Source organism: Xenopus tropicalis, chromosome 3, assembly GCF_000004195.4.
Source record: "Xenopus tropicalis strain Nigerian chromosome 3, UCB_Xtro_10.0, whole genome shotgun sequence".
NCBI lineage: Eukaryota > Metazoa > Chordata > Amphibia > Anura > Pipidae > Xenopus > Xenopus tropicalis.
Genome location: NC_030679.2, coordinates 57,358,217 through 57,376,909, shown reverse-complemented (window position 1 = coordinate 57,376,909; position 18,693 = coordinate 57,358,217). Strand labels below are relative to the sequence as shown.

At 40.0% G+C, this 18,693-nt stretch overlaps 2 protein-coding genes across 2 annotated transcripts in view; one reads left to right on the top strand and one right to left on the bottom strand.

Annotated features, from left to right (window-relative positions):
• Window positions 1-673: 673 nt before the first annotated feature.
• On the bottom strand, window positions 674-12,485 carry tmbim4 (transmembrane BAX inhibitor motif containing 4). The gene is given in 7 exon segments (NM_001004879.1): window positions 674-1,427; window positions 2,448-2,493; window positions 3,184-3,301; window positions 3,505-3,538; window positions 4,050-4,155; window positions 4,926-5,034; window positions 12,354-12,485. Coding segments are annotated over 7 exon segments (708 nt in total). The 5' UTR covers window positions 12,442-12,485; the 3' UTR covers window positions 674-1,220.
• Window positions 12,486-13,129: 644 nt separating this feature from the next.
• xpot (exportin, tRNA) overlaps window positions 13,130-18,693 on the top strand; it is a 31,428-nt gene continuing 25,864 nt past the window's right edge. Inside the window, 2 exon segments of the mRNA NM_001142243.1 lie at window positions 13,130-13,156; window positions 17,820-17,956. Coding sequence (NP_001135715.1) covers window positions 17,897-17,956 — 60 coding nt within the window. The 5' untranslated portion in view covers window positions 13,130-13,156; window positions 17,820-17,896.

Here is an 18,693-nt window from a genome sequence, read left to right as displayed (position 1 = left end):
TGCCTCTGATGCCAGCCATTGCATCATAGTATCATAGTAGCCCCCTTCCTGTCCTCAAAGTTGGGTGGCAATAGTACTTCTGCACACCCTGTTATAAAGTTTACAAACTTTTTCTTTTTAGGGCTTAGGACAGAGATGAGGATCCCAGAGATCTATTTACTGCTTAGTTTGTTTAACTGAGTTTAGAAAAAGACTAGAGTGGAAATACTTTAAAGAGTGCCCATTGCCTAACACTAGAGTGGGAGAACTCCAGGCATTCTCTTCAGAAAAATATATTTAGTATAGAAATAGTAGAAAGTATACATGTATTATGAAGGGGAAGTCATTCAATCCTTTGATACTCCCTTTTTGACAAACCTAATGTTTGAGTTTCCAGAAACATTTACAGGACAGTTCTGAGCACAAAGCTTAATTGTTTTACAAAGAACAGGCCAAACATGTCCATTTAGGAATTAGGGCTTATACTAGCAGAAGATGGTCTTCAAAGCAGGTACCTAAGTTTTCTTTAATACCTTTGCTCATAACTAATTTGGTATATAAATTAATTTGATGTTTGAGTTTCCTTAGAAACTTGATTTGGCATTTTAGTTTACCTGCTTGCAAACCCATCACAAAAAGAACATTCTAAAGGTGTATTTGAACAACAAGAAAATACAAAAAGAAACACCTGGTATCAAAATATAATTTAGAGTATATTTTCATATGATTTTCAGAAATTATATTGCACATTCTTTGCACCAGAAAAAACATCACAGTTGGCACAGTACATTAGTTAAAGCAGAAATGCACTGGATAAATTAAAAGGTAAATCATACATTTGATAAATGGTAATGATTCAGTATTTTAGCAGAGGGTCTTGCCCAGAAATGAGTGGCTCATAAAAAGGATAAAATATTTCAATAGCAGGCTTCAAGGCCTATTCAATTGCTTTTGCACTGTAAAGAATATTTACCAGATCAATTAAAAAATTATGCAGACTTCTAAAAAAACAAATAAACAAAAAAACAGCTACAAAGAACCATTAGCTTTTGGCTGTTCCTAGTCAATGACTACTGCATTACTCCATCTGGTGAAGCTTATAGTAAGTTACTGAAAGAGTGGACTAAAATATACACACCATCTAAAATCCCAACATAGTAAAATATATAAAGAGAATAGGGGGGAAAAAAAAGGAATTTATGGGCACAAAATATGGAATATACTGATCTCAGTAATTTACTTTATTTTTTGTTTACAGCTTGTAATATTCTAAGCAGATGAAGAAAGAGGTTAATGATGTCCAGATAAAGGTTGACAGATGCCAGGATGTACTCCTCTGGGGACAGTTTGTGCATCAATAAATGTGTGTCAAAGATGATGAATCCACAGAACAGCAAGGCTCCTGCTGCTGCAATTAACAGTTCTACTGTCTCGCTGTAAAAGAACAGCTGTCCAAAAGGAAAACAAAGAGAGAAATGGTTAAAAGTTGCATTATTTGTTTGTACTGTTTACACCACGAAGCTCTAATATTTTAAGAAGGAAAATACTAAGCCATGAATTTCATACTTTTTAACACAATGTATGAATGCTCCTAGCTTCTAAAGGGTGCAGCAATTCCAATTTAATTTCACCTTATCTTGTGAAATAAAATATAAACAACCATAATCCTGTTGCATGTCCTATATAATAGTGTTGTGTGACCTAGAAAGCCACTGTTACACACTTTGGCGCTGAGAAATATAGCCCAGAAGTTCAGGTGGTATGCTGATCAAATTTAAAGAACGCACCCAACCCTTTGGTAAGATACTTGCATCGACTCCCCAATCCACAGTGATTTATCCATGCCAACCCCTCTTATTTGTAACATAATCACAGTGTGTTAGGTGGGGTGTAATTTAGAAGTGGATTTTAGGAACAAGTTGGCAAGCAGTTGGTTAGGCTCTGATTCATGTTGAAAATCTTCTAACCCACCCATTAAGGACGAAGACTGATGGGGCAATTAGTCGCCGCAATTTTTATAATGTATGTATATCTTTATTTATAAAGATATACATACATTATAAAAGTAGAATACATTAATACAAACGGGATTATTAAGATAATAACAGATAAATACAAAGTACAACAATAAATAGTTGCAATAAGTTAAGAGTCAAAGACACAAGAAGATGGAGGTCCCTGCCCCGTAGAGCTTACAATCTATATATAATCTAACTGTGGTGACTATTCATCTCCACTAAGTCGTGGTGACTTGTACCACTCCATCATGGAGGTAGTTGCTGCAACTGTGTTGCCCATGACTGGGGTTTTCTTAAGTCACGGAAACTGATCACCCCATCCAGTACACAAGTCAAATTTCAGCAAAACTAATTATAGTTCAGTATATTTTATAATAAATAAGACCAGCAGTTTAAGAAAAAAACAGATAATGCGGTATGTTATAGTGGCAAAATAATAAGACAGCTTACCCTCAGAAAACTTGCAAAAATCAGGATCCAAAGGCCTGTGAAAAGCCTGTAAATACATTACAAAACAAAGTTACACACTCTTCAAGGGGAAACAAACATAAATATGCATATATATGTATGCAGTGCCATCCACATGACCCAATATCCTGGGGATGATATATTTTTGGTTAAGAGAAAGCCCAACTTTAGGATGTTGGGCTGCTGCACACTTGCCTTACCAGCAAAAGCATTCATGGGAGATTTGTAGCCCGTGGAAGCCCAGACATAACTGCGGGTGACAAATCTCTCCGTGTGCCATCACTTTAAAACTCCACAGAATATTGTGATTTAAACAAAAGGCATTCCTAGGATACTGAGTCCTGGGGATGGCTTTTTATATGTTTCATATTTTTAGTATCCTTTAATCCAGTTACAATGATCTTTCAGTTTTTAAACAAAAGTCAGACTAATGGTCAGACTTTCATAAGGCTTCATTTAGATAATCAATTCAGTTGTTAATCATAAAAATGTGGGTGGTAGAAATGCAAGGGTATTTGTGACAAAAGCAAGAATGCCTTTGAGTAAATCCCTACAATTATTGTAATAAATAAAAGTGAAAAAGAAAAAAAAATGTTGTATAGCACTTACTGGACTAATGGAGTATAAGAGAATCTGTCTTTCATACAAGAAACATTGACAATCACTCAACACTTGACTATAATAGAGAAAACCCTTTAGAAGTAGGAAAACAATATACCCAGCTCCAAACTTGCTGAAGTCTCTCTTTGACTGAAACGTGAATGCTGTCAGGCCAAGGAACACAGCTGTAGTCAGTATAAAGGCTTGAAGAACTACAGCTACATCATAGAATGTAACTAGAAAAGAGGGAGGCACAAGAGAATGTAAATAAAATTGCAATAGGTTTAGTGACAAACACCAAAAACAAAATCTAAATAACTGCATGGCATTGACTCCCAGCAGCAAATGGTTTGACATAACTGGATTCGCTAACTAATAAGAGTACTGAAAATGGTTCTTCTCACTACAGTAAATATGTATGTATTGAGTTATTACCTACCAGCAATAGCTACAGTCACAGCTTCAAAAGCAGTCTGCAAAAAAAAACAAAATGTAGATTATGTATAAACCAATTCAACATTTCTTGTGCTAAACAGAAGAAGTCAGGGCACTGCAACTGAGGTGACATGGGGTGCTGGGCAATGGAAAAGCACATCAGCATTCCTGCTGCATCCTAGCTTGTACAATCACGTTAATCATAAACAACCATTTACTACTAAATTTCAAAAAGTTGGTGTGTGGAATGGTTTACTTTGTATATGATAAGGAAAAGTAAAATGCATTATTTTGAAAAGTCTTTTGTTAGGAGTAAATATGTCATATATATTTATACTACACTGGCACTTATGGTAGATGATTCTGTTAACAGAAGTGAATTCTTATAAAAGTAACATAGCAATGTGTTGGCTCAAATTTTGCACTAGCTTTCAATGTACATTGATTTTTCAGTTACAGTATTTGCAGATTTATCCTTTTCAGTTTGTTGTGAGCATGTATATGTACTGTTGTTAAAAAAAAGCTATGTTAATAAAATAAAGTGCTTACAAATGCCAAAAGCAGGTACAAATTCACTGGATGCTGCTGTCTGTAGATTGTTAAAGCAATGACTGTTCCAAGAGATCCAATGACTGATATTAAGAGCAGAGCAGGACTAAGGAAAAAAACATTAAGTAATGGATAAGCATCTCTTAATAAATATTATAAAAGGGACAGAAAAGTATAAAAATATGAAAACACTGGATATATTTACTGTATATACTCAAGTATAAGCCTAGATTTTCAGTACCCAAAATGTGCTGAAAAAGTCACCCTCGGCTTATATTCGAGTCGGGTGCCATGGGTCCCTCCAGAGTAGCACCCTCTGTCCTTTGTGGCCACCCGCAACCAGAACCTCCAGTGCCCTGGCCCGCTCCCAAATTCATCTTCATCTACCATCCTCACTTGTCCCATTCTACACTAGACATTACACTTTATATTCTATATAAACTATATATAGTTTTGAAGGATTTTAACTCTTTGTGTTTTAGCTTGGTTGCTGAGTGAGCTAAGGGGGTAGTACTCTTAAGGTATCATTGTGGATACCATATTGTTTTTGTTGACACTTTTCTTCACTTACAGAGCTAGTTTATGTTTTTTCTTTGAAATAAATATTTAAAAACATATACCCCACTGATGTCTCATTTAATATAATTTTATTGGTATTTATTTTGATTATTGTAACTTAGCAGTAGCGGCTGCATTTCCCACCCTAGGCATATACTCGAGTCAATACGTTTTTCCAGTTTTCTTAGGTTTAATTAGGTACCTCGGCTTATATTCGGATCAGCTTATACTCAAGTATATACGGTAGTTAAAACAAATTAAAACTAAATAAAACATTAAAAAGTGGATTTCTCAAGATGACAGTAAAAGATCACTTACCTTTCATGAACAAATGTTTGAATTGATTTGGAGTAAAGGAATAACGCCGCAGTTAGTGTAGTCAAAAGAATCTGTGTTGTCAGAATGCTGTAAACTTTTTTAAGAAAATCTATGTTGGGAGCAAAATAAAAATTTTAGATTTCAGTTTTATCACCATAAAAAGCCATAATTATTGCAAATGGTTCATTAATTGATATTCTTTTTAAGTCTTGTGTACATCTGTATTTCTAAGCAATTTGTATCTGACTGTCAAAGCTGAATCATTTGCTCCAAGTGATCAGGTCATTTGCACAGTTGCAACAACAAAAGTTCAGATTCTTCCATGAAAACCATGTAATCCAAGTGTCAGACAAAGCCCAAGAACCACATCTGCATTCATCTCTAGGGAATCTCCTGAAACTAAAAGCAGTCAAAGCAGTTAGCCATCTCTTTTATAAGTGGGTTATAATGTTACACTGGAAAGAGTTTTCTGTTTAAAAATGGACTTTGAGGAACATGTTCATTGAACGCAACTAATTTATGCCCAACACAAACATATTAGGAAGCAATAAGATAAGTATGAGTCCTTAGGGGTCATTTACAAAGTCCCTGGACAGAAGTGCAAAATTATTAAGAGATGCAAAAGAATGTCCCTAAGTGCTCATTCAGAAAGCACTTTTGTCCAGAGTGTAGCTGCATCTGCGCCTAAAAAATAAGGTGCTTGGTGCAGATTACACCATCAGCTGACAAAAGCCAGTTCTGTCCTTACTGCCTGCCATAGGTACAGTGCCCCAACTGCGACACCTCTGTATGCATGGGGGTAGTGACAGGCACACAACTGCGTGTCTCACTTTAGTTACTATTTTATGTTGTAGCAAGAATGGTGTCCCAACAGGAATCCTAGGTGTAAGGTATTTTTCTTGTTGGATTTTTGTCTTTTTTTTAACCCAAATTAACTATGTATTTAATAGTAAGCAAAGACTAAAGCTCAGCATAGAAATTTTAGAAAACAGGCCTATGTTTTGGCATAAGTGTTGCACTAAGTTCCTCCTAAAATTTCCAGTCTGGTAAATTTTACCGATTTCTAGCTTTTTACTTTTTCACTAATGTAACAATATGAATTGATAAATTTCTCATCTGCAAAATGTCAGGACTCAGGCTGCTGCTGTGCCTGTCAGTGCAGCTACACAGAGCTGAGAATGAGAATGGATCCCCCTGCTCTCTGCCTCCCTACAAAATGTAAGTGGAGATAAGTAGACCATATATCATATATAACTATGCCCTTAGGTTCGGTGAAACTCTTGGACTTCAAAGAGAGCTGTCTAGTCAAAGCCTGCCTAGCAGTATAAAATCAGTAATATCTCAGTAACCACTAAAAATAGAAAATTAGTGTAAATTACTAAATTATGACATTATAGTTTTTTTCCCATTTTACAGCATCTTATGTCTTATAGGTCATTAGATGACCCGATAAAAGTTCATAAATATGAATGCCAGGGGTCCACTTAACAGTTTGATGCCAAGTGTGAATAGGTTTACCTAAGTATGTGACATGTAGGGGTCCTAAAATGTAAATACCCCATATGTTCTATGATTTCAGCTACTGCAAAATTAACACTTTTACTGCATTTTATGTGGGTAAAGCCCCCCCCCCAAAAAAATACATATTCTGACTACTCCACACATTATAACAGAACTGTACTTGCATCACTATTATCAAAAATGTGCAGCCTTATCTACTGGATCCTCCAACACCTTTTTTAAAATATGGGAAAAATGGACTGTGCTCAGACAAACATCCTTTCTCAAGCCATTGCCAAGTAGCAAAATTAAGGCCTAAGTGCATTAACACGTTTTTCCCTCCGCCATCCCAATTTTTCTCTTACTTGTTGCCAGATGGCACTATTTGTTAATGTTATTTTAAAATGACAAATATTTGAAAGAAAAATACATATTCTGTGGAATCCAAAATGGATAACTATGTATTTCTGTTCCAAAGTACCAAACTGCAAAGCTTTGCTGATGTTAGCATTTTTGATAACAGTTATGAAAATCACTTAACCGCTTTCAATTTTTAGCATCTGATCTATCACGTATCATTAGGTACCAAGATTAAACATCCTAAATATAAATGCCAAGGCTACACTGAATAATCTGATGGCGAATATGCAAAGGACGCCAAAATAAAAGCCACATATTTTTGGAAATTACACATTCTTCTAAATCCTTTCTACTCCACTAAGTTGTTGATTTTGATTACATTTTCAAAAATCACCCCCAAGCTTCCACTTTGCAGCATCTTATCTCCCACATATCATTATGTGCCTAAATATGAATGACAGGGGTCCACTGAAGAGTTTGATGCACAACGTACATAAGTGTATCGAGGTATATGGCATGTACAGATGCCAAAATATACCTTGTCCATACTAATTTCATGGCTTGATTTTTAACTAATTCAACACCACACGGCCGGAAGGCAGTTGATTATGACGTTTCTGAAAATCGCCTACTAATAATGCAATTTGCTGCATTTAATACACAATACATACAAAAGTAAAACACCCTAAATATGAACATCAGTGGTCAACTTAGCAATTTTATGGCCAATATACATAGATTTAGCAAAACATATGGACTGTAGGGACCCTGAACTGAATAATATTGCGTATGAATTTTCTTGGCTGCCAACTCAGTTGCTGCAAACATAGCACCTTGCTAGCATATTAGGGGGCACATTCATTACAGTACGAATCCAATCTCGAAATCCGATAATTTCTGATGATTGCAAAAGTCACGAAAATTCTGTTTGAATATGAAGATTTCGTACTTACGATCCAAAATGTTCGTATTGAAACAATTGTTTGCGAATGGCGATCAGATAGTCACAAAATGATTTTAAGCGGCAGGAAGACCTTTCTGACTTTGAACCTTCAGTGCATGATTTTGGAAGCCTCCCATAGGACTCAATGGCACTCTGCAGCATCAATTTGGCCCAAGGAAAGTCACAATGCCTGCCTTACCCTGCCTGCCCTAAGCTTCCTGTGTGTCCTATTTTCTGCCTGCCCTACACTGCTTGTGTGTGGTGCTATACTCTGCCTGCCCTACCCTGCCTCTGTGTGCCATACTCTGCCTGCCCTGCTCTAGCCTGCCTGTGTGTGTGTGTGTGTGTGTACCATTCTCTGCCTGCCCTACCCAGCCTGTGTGTGCCATACTCTGCCTGCCCTGCTCTAGCCTGCCTGTGTGTGTACCATTCTCTGCCGGCCCATTGCTCCCTGTGTGTGCCATGCTCTGCCTGCCCTATGCTGCTTGTGTGTTTGGTGCTATACTCTGCCTGCCCTACCCAACCCAACCTGTGTGTGCCATTCTCTTCCTGCCCTACGCTGCTTGTGTGTGGTGCTATACTCTGCCTGCCGTAGCCAGCCTGTGTGTGCCATACTCTGCCTGCCATACTCTGCCTGCCATACTCTGCCTGCCATACTCTGCCTGCCATACTCTGCCTGCCATACTCTGCCTGCCATACTCTGCCTGCCATACTCTGCCTGCCATACTCTGCCTGCCATACTCTGCCTGCCATACTCTGCCTGCCATACTCTGCCTGTGTGTGTCACACTCTGCCTGCCCTACCCAGCCTGTGTGTGCCATACTCTGCCTGCCCTACCCTGCCTGTGTGTGCCATACCCTGCCTGCCCTACCCTGCTTGTGTGTGCCATACTCTACCTGCCCTATGCTGCCTGTAGAAATTGAGCCTGGCAGGGGTTTGTTCTGGGATTTTGTTAGCATTTGGAAATAGTTGTTAGAGGGTCTCAAGTATTTAAAGGAGAAGGAAAGGCAAAGTCACTTGGGGGTGCCAAAATGTTAGGCACCCCCAAGTGACTTTAAACGCCTACCTTTTCCCCGGGCTGGTGCCCCTGTACAGAGAGAACAGCACCAGCCCGGGGTACCTGCAGCGCTTCCTACTTCCGGGTTTGCTCGCACGCACATGCGCAGTAGGGTGAAAAGCCGAACTTTAACAGAGAAGTCGGCTTTTCACTCTACTGCGCATGCGCCTGTCCTTAGTCGTTCCAAGAACGAAGCCAGAAGGAGGAAGCGCTACGCTCCAGGTACCCCAGTTAGTAGAAAACAGCACCAGCCTGGGGTACCTGGAGCGTAGCGCTTCCTCCTTCTGGCTTCTGCTGTTTTCTCCTAACACCACCAGCCCGGGTACAAGGTAAGCGATTAAAGTCACTTGGGGGTGCCTAACATTTTGGCACCCCCAAGTGACTTTGCCTTTCCTTGCCCTTTAAAAGAGGAGGAAAGGTAAAAACTAAGTAAGCTTTATCAGAAAGGTCTATGTAAATACAGCCATAAGCACTTATAGTAATGCTGCACTGAGTACTCTCAAAAGAAACTCAGGTATCTGACTTCCCCTCTCAGAAAAATCCTTCTTTCCTGGGGCCAGAGTTTGCACAGTTCTCTCTCCCCTCCCATAAGAATTCATAACACTTATTACATTACATTAACATTTATTTATAAAGCGCCAACATATTCCGCAGCGCTGTACAATAAGTGGGTTACATACATTGGACATACAGAGTAACATATAAAGCACTCAATAACCGATACAAGAGGTGAAGAGGGCCCTGCCCAAAAGAGCTTACAATCTACATGGAGAAAGGGTTGAGACACAAGGTGTGGGAATGGGCATGACCAGAGTTGTGAGAAGTGGGGCACAGGGTATTGCTAAACTAGATTAGGGTAAGCCTCTCTAAATAAATGTGTTTTTAGAGATTTCTTGAAGGCAGAGAGATTGGGAGAAAGTCTGACAGTTTGTGGGAGCGAATTCCAGAGAAGGGGGGCAGCCCTTGCAAAGTCTTGAATGCGAGCGTGTGAGGAGGGAATGAGAGAGGAGTTGAGGAGCAGGTCAGTAGAGGAGCGTAACAAGCGGGTTGGATGGTACCTAGAGATGAGTTCAGAGATGTAGGGTGGGGCAGAGTTATGGACTGCTTTAAATGTGAGGGTCAATAGCTTGAATTTTATCCTGGATGGTAGGGGAAGCCAGTGCAGGGATTGGCAGAGCGGCATGGCAGAGGAGGAGCGGTTGGAGAGGTGTATGAGCCTGGCAGCAGTATTCATTATGGACTGGAGAGGGGACAGTCTTTGGAGGGGAAGGCCAATTAATAGGGAGTTACAGTAGTCCAGGCGAGATATTATAAGAGAGTGAATAAGAATTTTGGCAGCATCTTGGGTGATAAATGATCGGATTTTGGAGATATTTCTTAGGTGAAAGTGACATGATTTGATAAGTGATTGGATATGAGGGGTGAAGGACAGGGCAGAATCAAGGATAACCCCAAGGCACCGGGCCTGGGAAGATGGGGTGATGGTAGAATTGTTAACCGTTATAGATACCTCGGGAACAATGTGGGCGTTGGATGGGGGAAAGAGAACCAGTTCAGTCTTAGAGAGGTTTAATTTCAGGTAACGTTGGGACATCCAAGTGGAGATAGCGGACAGGCAGGAAGAGACGCGAGTTAGAAGCTCTGGGTTGAGATCAGGAGAGGAAAGATAGATCTGAGTATTGTCAGCATAGAGGTGGTACTGAAAGCCAAAAGAACTGATTAGTTTGCCAAGTGAGGAGGTATAGAGAGAAAATAGTAAGGGGCCCAGGACAGAGCCTTGAGGAACCCCGACAGAAAGAGGCAAGGGAGAAGATGATTCCCCATTGTAAGAGACACTGAAGGATCGATCTGAGAGATAAGATGAAAACCAGGATAAGGCAGTGTCACGAAGGCCAAGAGAGCGGAGAGTCTGGAGGAGAAGAGGGTGATCCACAGTGTCAAAAGCAGCAGAGAGATCGAGAAGTATTAGTAGCGAGTAGTGTTTTTTGGTTTTAGCTGAAAGGAGGTCATTTGTTAGTCGGGTTAGAGCAGTTTCAGTGGAATGTTGTTGTCTAAAACCAGATTGTAGGGGATCCAGGTGGTTATTGTCAGAGAGGAATAGCGCCAGTCGGTTGTATACTAGGCGCTCAAGCAGTTTGGAAATGAATGGGAGCAGAGAGATAGGTCGGAGGTTAGTAGGATTGGAAGGATCTAGGGAGGGTTTTTTCAGAATAGGGGTTACCAGTGCATGTTTCAGTTGGGAGGGAAAGATTCCAGTAGAGAGCGAGAGATTGAATAGATGAGTTAAGGCTTAGATAAGACAGGGGTTGGCTTTGCGTAGAAGTTTGGTAGGAATGGGATCAAGCGGGCTGGTAGTAAGGTGAGAGGAAGACAGCAGTTTTGAGACTTCCTCTTCAGTCACAGGGGAGAAGGAGCCAAGAAGAGACTGGGGAGCATGTAGGGAGGGAGGAGAATGGTTATGGGGATTTAGTTGTGCAATGTCACTTCGGATGGTGTCAATTTTATTTTTAAAGTGCTCAGCAATAGCTTGAGCAGTGACTGAAGCACACGGAGGGGGCGGAGGAGGGGACAGCAGAGAGTTAAAGGTAGAGAAGAGTTGTGCAGGTTTTTTAGAGAGGGAGTTAATAAGTGCAGTGAAGTAGGTTTGTTTAGCTTGGCAGAGGGTGGTGTTGTAGGAGAGCAGAGCAGATTTGTAGCTGCAGAAATCTGACTCTGACCTTGATTTGCGCCAGCGGCGCTCAAGTGTACGTGACTGTTTTTGGAGGGATTTGGTATGAGCAGTGTGCCAGGGTTGGAGTGGTTTGGGCCTCATGCGTTTAGTCTTGGCAGGAGCAAGCACATTGAGGGCAGTGGTGAGTGTGCTGTAGTAGACAGAGGTAGCCTGATTAGGACAAGAGACCTCTCCCTTAGGAATGTGTATTCTGAGCTATAACGGCTAAGCTGCAAGCAGGAAGCTATGAAGACCAAGCTAAAATGGCAGCTGCAATCTTAAACAAACAGAGAAAGCTTCTAGGGCTGTTTACTCAGGTATGATAAAGCTTTCTGCAAAATAAATATACCATTCTAGGTTGCACTAATGTCTATTGGCAGTAAAAAGCCAAAATGACTTTCCTTCTCCTTTAATTATGTGCTGGGTGTTGCTGTGCTATCCACATAGGAGGAGGAACCATATGGAATTAAGGGTGTGTTAATAATAAACTTAAGATATCCCTTCAGTGAGCACCAATTTTGTGTGTGTGTGTGCTACACAACTTGAATGGTCTTAAAAGCATGGGTGTGGCTTGAAGTGGGTGTAACTTATAAAACAAGAGAGTGGCCAAAGCTGGCTTCTATTGTTGGCCCTCCACCATGTAGGCCAGACAAATTCCAGCCCTCTGTACCAAAAAGTTGGTCAGCATTGCTTTACGGCATAAAGGACACAATCCCCTTACCAGTCAGCCACTAGGAACTGGGAAAGGCTGATAGTGATCAATAGCAAACACCGTTCAGCACTGTAAAGCACACAATATGGCTCAGGCAGATGATTGAACCACAGAGAGCAGACGCCTAGTCATAGTTAAGACCTTACCCATACGAATCTGTATACTTGCGGACGCCACATTGGTGCCATAGTTAAAATCATCCTCTATTGAAGACCTAGGGTATGGAGACGCCATCTTTCGCACGCAATTAAATGACAAATACACCTAGAACATCACAGTCTCTTTCCTACGATAGTCAGCTGTTTACAGACAAACTCGCCCCCACTGAATGTTTTACGTCAGGCTCCACCCCCCGATCAACGTGTTATTCCGCCACACTCCTAACCTCAGCTATCCTATTGGCTGAAAGTCACAGGACAAGCAACGTGATCAGAGGGTATCTCAGAAGTCCAAACAGTTTAGGAAAGCGAAACGTCTCACGCAATGTCCTGGAATGTTTCAGTCAGAATGTAGCAAACTACGTGGTCACTGGCTGATACATTATACACAGTAAAATGTGTCACGGCACGTCCCTTCCTATCACTTCACACAATCTATTTTCTTTCCCTCCCTTTTTCAGCTGAGGTTGACAAGCTACAGTAAAGAAGCTACCCTGAAATGGTTACTGTTTAGCTATTCATATGTAATCACAGTGTCGCGTACGGCAGAGGCATGTTTAAGTTATCCAACATAAGTAGGAGGTGCGAGCCGAGTAAAATATACTGGGAGGGAACCTCCAGTTACGCTGAGTTACGTCATCTTACGCATCACTCGCACAAGGCGGCCGCGTGATGCGTCACTGCGCTTACGTGTAGTTGTGACTCCTGTCTCGCGTGATGAGACATGTGGCTTCGGGATTTTCTGTAAGACAGGAGGCTACGAGCCTGCAGTTAGCAGCTTTGCGGGAGGTGTAAGTATCGATCTGCGTTAGGAAAAGCGGGACACTTGGTCAGTATGCACTTACTTGGATTACTGGGATTCGCTACTGCCGCTGAGCTGCAGACTTGGGAAGGGAGGGCGGGAGCCAGGGTGCCAGCATGTTCTTTCCCTTCACAGCTTTCTGTGCAGCACGTTTTGTCACAGAAGTTTTAGTACCAGTAGAACTGTATAGGGATTGGATAGGCTGGGGGTGAAGTTTAAACCCCTCCCCAAACTAATTTCCATGCATCTTTACTGAGACTTAAACTTCTGAGGCAAAACCAGCCTTAGGAAAAGCTGTGTAAGGAAAAAACATGCCAACACCCTTGCTCCCCCCCTCCCTACCCAAGTCTGCAGCTCACTGACAGCAGGGGCCCAGTAAGCCAAGGAAGTGCAGCACAGCTGGCCCCCAAGACCCAAAACCAACAGGAGCCCAGTACCACTGTACCTACCCCATGCCCTGCTTCCAGGGACTGTATCTGTCTAGCAGTCTAAAGTTCTTTGTAAATGAAATTGTTATTCAACAGTAAGGGATACAGAAACACTGCTTTCAATAGCAATTACATTTACAAAAAAAAACAAAACTGCTAAATTCTTACTGTATATTAATAATCTGATTTTAGTTAAATTTTCTTTTGGTGAAGATTCCCTTTAAGTCAGCATGCCTATTCCAGAAATTATTGTATGCTCATTATGTGCATATATTGTTACCATCTTGCAAACATTGCTCAGTAATAACCAGCGCAGAGCTTTTTCTAATTATCCATTTTCCACCAGTAAGTGATATCTTCTCTGCCATGTAGTTTCTAAGGTTGTCAATACACAAAATTACTTCCACTGTACCATTAATCATGGGCAAATTATTTTGTGCTTTACTTCATCTAATTATGTACCATTAAACTTCATACATCTAGAAGAACTTTGACTTATTAGGTATTCGATGAGTGTCCGTAAGCCTGTTTTTGACTTCTGGTGAACAATTGAGTAGTATACAAATTTGACTTTGTCAGGAGTTGTCACTGGACTGTAAGATTGACCGAAGTTTTCATTGAAGCGATTTCCTATGTTTGGGGTTATGACTTGCATCTCCATATTAAAGAAGAACTTTGTATCACACTTCCTGGCACTTAAATTAGAATTGTGTATTGGTGTTTTGACATGATGTGCTGCTGCCGTAATTATCTGGGGATCCAGTAATTTTCTCAATTTTCTTAGGTGCCACAATAAATTGTCTGTATTAAAGGTGCAGTGTACCTCCTTGTTCAACATAAGTTCAGTGAATCAGACTTGTGCTGACCATATTTTTCACTATTGTTTTAACCACTAAAGATTTGTGGTTTTTGTTATTTTTTGACCTTAATAGGGCACACAACATAATTTATAGCAAAGTGAGACGTTAGGGTGTTGTATACCATGATTATACCATGCAAGTACTAAACTTTGAGTAGTCGAGGATTCTACTCAGCAAGCACCATGGAGCAATTTTTTTTCCTGTTTCTTATTTCTTTGTGTGAAAAGCTGTTCTTTAACAAAAAAAAGTATTTTTCACTTTACTGCATGTGTCAGCTCAGGGGTAGCAAAGAAAGACAAAGTGGGAGAAGAGGGTTGCGCCGTGGTGCTTGCTGAGAAGAAGCTCGGGCCAGGACAGTTTTCTGCTAAAATGAGCACTGGCCTGGGGCATCAGGTAAGTAAGTACAATCACTGGGGGGTGCCTAGCTTGTAGTACCCCTCATTGATTTCACCTTTTCTTTTCCACTAATGACTGTCTTTTGGAAAGTTGCTTAGGTTTACATTTTGTGTTGACAGGCAAAATGTATTTTTCAGTTTAGATCCCCTTTAACAATGCCCTTTAAAGGGCAGCACATTTAATTGCTTTGTGCTTTTTTTCATGTTTGTCCTTCATGTATGGTGTTTACTCACAGGGTGTAGGGTACTGGACACATGAGCACTAAGTGCTATTCAACCTAACAAAGCACTTGTCAGTCCTGGACATAGCTACTTATTAACATGAATTTATAAAACACCAACATATTTTGCAGCGTTGTACAATAAATGGGTTTATACATTGAACATACAGAATTACATACAAAGCAACTAATAAACAATGTGAAGAGGGCCCTATGCTGCTCACACTGGGAGGGAGCTCCCAGTGTAGGCAGCCATCTTTTGTCACATGCATGTGCTTAATGATAGTGCCTGCTAGCTCTCACTTGGGACCTGCCACACGTGCATTATAAGCAAACTGTGTCCCAGCATATCCCCTCACACTAGGAGCATCAGCGTGGCTTCTAGAAGATACTGCTCACTTCTGTTGTTACCAAACATAAGACTTCTTTTAGTTATAAAAACTTATTAGATAAGTAATGGTAGCACCAACACATACTAGGATTTGCTAGGCTAGTTGTAGGGTGTTTTTTTTTTTTATAGGAAGGACTTGCATTATGGCTTATGGGAGTGAGCAAGAGAATGTGGACATCCATCTTGGGCTATATGTGCAGTAATGAGAGACAGATGGAGCACCTTCTTTTGGCAGTAATAACAATAGTTGACAGAAGGTCACCTTGATTTCTCTAGAGTAAAATTAAACATACACTGTGAACACATATTCAGATGGAAACAGTCACCTTTTCAGACTAGCTCTTATAATGAGCCCAACTTAGGCAAGTTTGTGGGGTACTATACACTTTACTGTATTGACCTAAATGGCAGTTCTCATATTTCCCGTAGCACACCACAAACAACTTTTTGCTTTTGCTTTACATTTTCTTAAGGAAAGATATTCATTTTTTTAAACATAAAATTTAGAAAAAGAAAAAAACGAAACTTGTCAAATGGGACTGTCCATTTAATAACTCTCTTTATCATGGATTGTTTGCTGCCCAATATAGGAACCCATGGTCTGGGCTAAATTTTGCCAACAATCTGATCCTAATACAGACTTAGGCAGACCAGTCACAAGAAAATAACATCAACACTCAAATGCAGCCTGCACTGGATGCAGTTTTCTAATCTGCTAAATACCCATTAGTCAGGCCATTGGAAAGCCCCCATACGCAGCCTAATATGCTGACTTGTCCTAGAGCAGTGATCCCCAACCAGTGGCTTGTGAGGAAAAGGTTGCTCACCAACCCCCCCAGTGGCCTGAAAATAGGTGACCATTTTTAAATTTCTAGCTTGGAGGCAAGTTTTTGAAGCGTACAGACACAGTTTCATTCCAAGCAGAGCCTCCTGCAAGCCAGCAGTCCACATGGGGATACTAAATAGCCAATCACAACCCTTATTTAGCACCCCCACACTTTTTACATCTGAGCGTGGCTCACGAATAAAAAGGGTTGGGGATCCCTGCCCTAGAGTCAGCAGATTTTATCAGCTCGAGGATGGGCACCTTAACAGACAATTAAAAAAACAAAATAAAAAGATGTGAGTCTGTTTATCCGTGATACATTTCAACAATCCTATATCATGTCAGCCTCTCACACAAAGGAAAAACTTGTCACGTGGCAAAATATAGTTCATAACACAAACTCATGCTTTAATAAGATGAATTAGTAATGGAAGAAGTAAGGTGTTCTAGGTATGTCAAACAAATTTCTTTACTCATTATAAGCATGGACCATAAATTATTTTCATGCTATTTTGGCTGTTTTATCAATCCATGATTTGTGTGAATCCAGTAGGGCGCTTTACGTTATACAGAATTTGGAGAGGTGACCGACAAGATGCGTCTGGTCACTGCCCATGTGACACTTTAAAGGGCATAAAAACCCACCAAAAATTAATACTAAGAGGTAGTACACACTTGCTCATACTGAAAATTTTCATGGAAAACAAATTTTAATATTGCTTTCTCTTCTCATGGTAGCCATTTTTTCCACCAGTGTCATCAGTGATGCAACTATCATATGAATGGGCTTTTCCTAGTGAACTCATATAGTGTGTGTGTTTATTAACTGAGTTTTGTTTGTAAGGTCAGTGATGATAATGCAGTTTTATACATGTGATCAACCACGCCATCAGATCTGAAATAGTGTTAGTGGCTGTAATGCGCATGCGCTGGTTACAAAGCCTGTATTTTGCGCATGGAAATTTGCTTGCCCAGGGGTGTTCAGGAGGAGAGAGAAAGGGTTGTCTTCTAGCTCCTAGTTATAGAGATAAAAACACAGCAGTCAAAGTACTAAAATTCAAACATCTGAAATATAAGGTATTTATAACATAACAAAGACTGATGTAATACAGTGCTTCATTTTAATATTTGGGGTTTCCATGTGCTTTAAGTTTATCCTCATGTTATAATGATTTGTCTTCAAAAAGTTTTTTAAGTTTTTGTATTTTAATAGTCTTACATATTTTGTTTACACAAAAAGTACTGTTCAAATTAGAGAGGCTTCAGATGGGGTTTTTTGCCTTCCTCTGGATCAGTTAGGCAGGTTATATATAGGCATTATGGTCTTTTTTCAACCTAACTTACTATGTTACTGTGTTACCGAAGCTTTGGTTTTTATTTAGAAAACATTTGATTGTTATGTCTGAAGTGTGTTGCAGAACACCATATCCAGACTGGCTTTTATTGTGACTTTCTGCTGAAACAAGCATCACCATTGTTTTTATAATACCATGTTTCTCCTAACTATGCTTTTTTTTCTGTTCTCTGACAGATGTTGGTTGATTCTGCAGTGCCAGAAAGGGGCAAACCTGTTGGGGAAAATAGTAAACTTGAATTATAGCAGCAGATATGGATGAACAAGCTCTGCTTGGACTAAATCCAAATGCCAGTGCTGACTACAGAGAAAGAGTATGTTTTGTGTTCTTCTTACACGTTATTTGTATATATATTTTTCTTGAAACAAATTAAGTGTGTTATATGTATAATTATTTTAGTTAGCCAAAAATGATCAGTATGAAAAGTAAATGTTTATTAAAAACAACTTTTTCTATAAGTTTTTTTTATTTTGAGCTTGGCTTTGTTTGTTAAACTGTGTCCTGTCTTTTACTTTATATACATGTTGTGGTTGTCATATACATAGGGGCTGATTTACTAACCCACGAATCCGACCCGAATTGGAAAAGTTCCGACTTGAAAACGAACATTTTGCACCTTTTTCGTATGTTTTGCGATTTTTTTCGGATTCTGTACGAATTTTTCGTTTCCAATACGATTTTTGCGTAAAAACGCGAGTTTTTCGTATCCATTACGAAAGTTGCGTAAAAAGTTGCGCATTTTTCGTAGCGTTAAAACTTACGCGAAAAGTTGCGCATTTTTCGTAGCGTTAAAACTTAACGCTACGAAAAATGCGCAACTTTTCGCGTAAGTTTAAACGCTAAGCAAAATGCGCAACTTTTTACGCAACTTTCGTAATGGATAGGAAAACTCGCGTTTTTACGCAAAAATCGTATTGGATCCGAAAAATTCGTAAAGAATCCGAAAAAATCGCAAAACATACGAAAAAATCGCAAAGTACCGATCATTACGAAAAAAACGCAATCGGACTCCATTCGACCCGTTCGTGGGTAAGTAAATCAGCCCCATAG